The 3,665-nt window shown below is 35.5% G+C and overlaps 1 protein-coding gene across 1 annotated transcript; it reads right to left on the reverse strand.

Moving 5' to 3' along the window:
• Nucleotides 1-392: 392 nt before the first annotated feature.
• On the reverse strand, nt 393-1,220 carry LOC145632676 (uncharacterized). Its single transcript, XM_081685023.1, has 2 exons — nt 602-1,220; nt 393-505 (listed from the first exon to the last, which is right to left on the reverse strand). Exons 1-2 carry the CDS (start codon nt 1,218-1,220, stop codon nt 393-395), a joined length of 732 nt encoding a protein of 243 aa, XP_081541149.1.
• Nucleotides 1,221-3,665: the final 2,445 nt, after the last annotated feature.

Here is a 3,665-nt window from a genome sequence, read left to right on the forward strand (position 1 = left end):
ATTCCACAATCCCTCAAATGATCATCAAACTCTTGAGTCAAATATTCACCACCACGATCGGATCGCAGTGCTTTAATTGTCTACCCAAGTTGGTTTTGTACCTCATTCTGGAATTCCTTGAACTTTTCAAAAGATTTTGACTTGTGCTTCATTAAATAGATATAACCATACCTACTTAAATCATCAGTAAAAGTAATGAAATATTTAAAACCACCTCTTGATTTTGAACTCATTGGTCAACATACATCTGTATGTATGAGGCCCAAAAGGTCACTAGCTCTTTCACCCTTTCCAATAAAAGGTGATTTGGTCATCTTACCTAACAAGCATGACTCACAGTTCTCAAATGATTTATAATCAAATGAGGTTATGAGTCCATCCTTTTGTACTATTTAGATGCGCAATTGGTTTATATGACCTAACCTACAATGCCATAGATAAGTTTGGTTTGATTCATCAGTTTTGCGCTTTTTCTGATCAATGTTGTAAACATGAGTTGTATAATCTAAGACATACAAACCATAAATCAATTTTGCGTTAGCATATAACATAATTTCTTTGTAAATAAAACAACACTTGTCTCTTATTTCAAAAGAAAAACCTTTAGTATCTAAAATAGGTTCTGAAATAATGTTTTTGGTAATTGTTGGGACATAATAAAAGTTATTAAGCACCAAAATAAGACCAGATGGAAGTCTCAAGTGATAATTTCCAATAACAAGTGCGACAACCTTTGCTCCATTTTGTACTCGAAGTATGACTTCCCCTTTCACTAAATTCTTAATCTCTTTTAGGCCCTGCATGTTATCAACAATGTGAGCACCACAACTGGTATCAAATACCCAATTGCAAGAGGAGGTAAGATTGATTACAACAACTAAAACATTAGTTAACTCCTTACCTTCGGTTTTCACTGGTTTTTTGTGGGGACAATTTGGTAAATGGCAAGACCACCTACCATAATAGAAACATTTTCTTCCTCCCTTCTTCAAGTACTCCTCAATGTGGTTGATCAATAGGTTGACAAGTGTCGCTGTCGATCCTTCATCATCACGAATGAGCTTGACTAGATCAAATCCATCATAGAGTGAGAAGAGAAAAGTATCATGTGCAGATTCATCATCGAACGACCTCCCTATGATATCCATCTGATTGAGTAATCCAATCAGTTCATTAACATGGGTCCTAACTGACTGACCAGGGATGAGTTTCTTAGCCATTATCTTACAATTGATATTGTAAGTCTCAAATCTTACACTATCAGTCCAGGAGTAGTAAATTTGAGGGATCAAATTAACAAACTCTCTTACATTTTGGTCGTTGATGCCTCCACTTCCTAATTCCCTAATGCCACCTCGACAGATGGCACGAAGACATTCATGCAGTTTTGTCAAATCATAATTCTTGAACCTTCTTTTCCAACAAGATGGAATAGATGCCAATATGAGATTCCTGATTTTCTTTGCATCTAAAACATCTTTTGCATGCCTATCAGGAGTGAAACCGGCTATATACCTGCTCTCAATGGATATGTATAATCGTGCTTCGAGCTTGTGGCTCCTGAGAACATTTCTCAGCTCATTTTGCAATTCCCTAAAATTTATGAGATTAAGTCTTAAATTCAGTTTGGTTGGCAAAATAATGTTGTTGTTAAGGTTATTCATCTACAAAATCAAAACGAGGAAAAATTCAATAATTATGTTTAATAAATTAAAAGCACCCTAAAAGTATTAAAAGGTAACTTTAAAACATTTTTCTAATGTTAATTGGTCCCAATTGAATTAAATTATTCCAAGACCCTTTATTTGGGCAATAATTGACCGGACTTTAGCCCTACCATCAACCATTACATTTTCAAGGTGATTAGACTCTTTACTGATTACAACTCTTGTAACTATTGGTTGAATAATTAATCTTCACATGTTTAATTATTACCCTTTGCTTCAAGGTTCTAAACTCTTTAGGTAACCCTATTGAGTATAACCAATTAAAATTGTAAAAATTGATTTACCCCAACTCTCCCAAGATATAAAATGACACCCAACTTTTGCATGACCTATCATAAATATCAAAGGTTTAATTTATAGGGTTTTTAATTGGAAAAGCAACCTCAATATTACCGAGACATAGATTTATTAAGTTGTGATTATTTAGTGAACTCTAACGAATCATCACAAACATAAATAAAATCTAACATGCATAATCTAAAAATGCATAAATAAAACATTACATAGAATGCCCCCTTAATCCTAAGAAAAACTAATAAATTAAAGCAAAAGGCTCCCACTTGAATCTTCATGGATCTCACCCATTTTGCTCCTTTGGGCCTCCACTTCATTGGCTTCTTGGATCAAGTGCAACCTGTAATATTACTCTATCCTATCTAGTACTTAATAAGATAAAATTAATTTCAAAAAATACTTCACGATACGCAGACCGTATTTAGATTACAAAAATATGTCACGATGCGCAGATCGTATTTAGAATATATGGGCCATACTAGTCTATATATATCCAATAAATAACATCATATATTATAAAATGCCATATAAATAAATCACTCATCATGCTTTCCTAAACTACAACATCAAATGTTCACAATTAAGGAAACATGGCTCCTAAATATCTCATATTTTAATTAAATTAATGCAATTAGATAATATCATATATTATTCATGACCAATCTTAAAATATCATATATTCTATTCTTTTAGGTATGAGATAGAATCAAATCATATTTTAATTATGGAAGATAAATCATATTTATTTTCCATGATTATCCTAACTAACACTACTAGAAAAAAAGCCTATTTCCGAAAAATTCCATCGGAAACACCTTGAATTCTGTCGGAAAAAGTGTTTTCGACGAAATTCCGTAGGAAATGGTTGTCGAAAACGCCTTGGTAGGAAAAACCACCTTTTCTGACGAAAATTCCGTTGAAAACACTATTCCGACATAATTTTCCGTCGTAAGACAATTTCTGGCACCGGCGAATTCCATCGGAAATTTCCGACAGAATTCACAATTCGAATGGAAATTCCCGACCGGAATTCCGTCAGAAACCATTTTCGGGAAATTAAAAAAAAAAACGTTGTGCCACCATTGGCACGGCATATCACCACCTCCAACCACCCAAAAAGGCCCTGTCAACCCCAACCTTCTTAAATCCTAACCCACTGCCACCATCAACCATATCAGACCACCACCGCCGCCACTACAGACCACCACCGCCGCCACCCACTAAATTAACCCACCCCACAAAACCAAACCTAACCCAGACCCGACCTAAAACACCCATACCCCTAACCCAAACCCGACCTAACCCAGACCCAAACCCTAACCCAGGCCCGACCTAAAACACCCAAACCCTTAACCCAGACCTGAAAGAACCCTAACCAACCCAACCTTCTCTCACTACCCTAACCCACCCCACTCTAACCCTAACCTATCCCACCCTAACCTTACCATTAGCTCTGGCGGCACCCACCACCATCTCCCTCGACCCACCCTTAAACTGACCCTAAAACCACCAACGAGCCACCAGAACCCAATTTTATTATTTTAAAAAAAACTTTAAAAAAAAAAGAAAGAACATTAAAAACATCAAAACATACCTTTAATTATGTAATTAGCTTCAAATTTCACCAATTTAGGTTAATAAGGC

Source organism: Chenopodium album, chromosome 5 (genome assembly GCF_948465745.1).
Source record: "Chenopodium album chromosome 5, dcCheAlbu1.1, whole genome shotgun sequence".
In the NCBI taxonomy this organism is placed as follows: Eukaryota; Viridiplantae; Streptophyta; class Magnoliopsida; order Caryophyllales; family Amaranthaceae; genus Chenopodium; species Chenopodium album.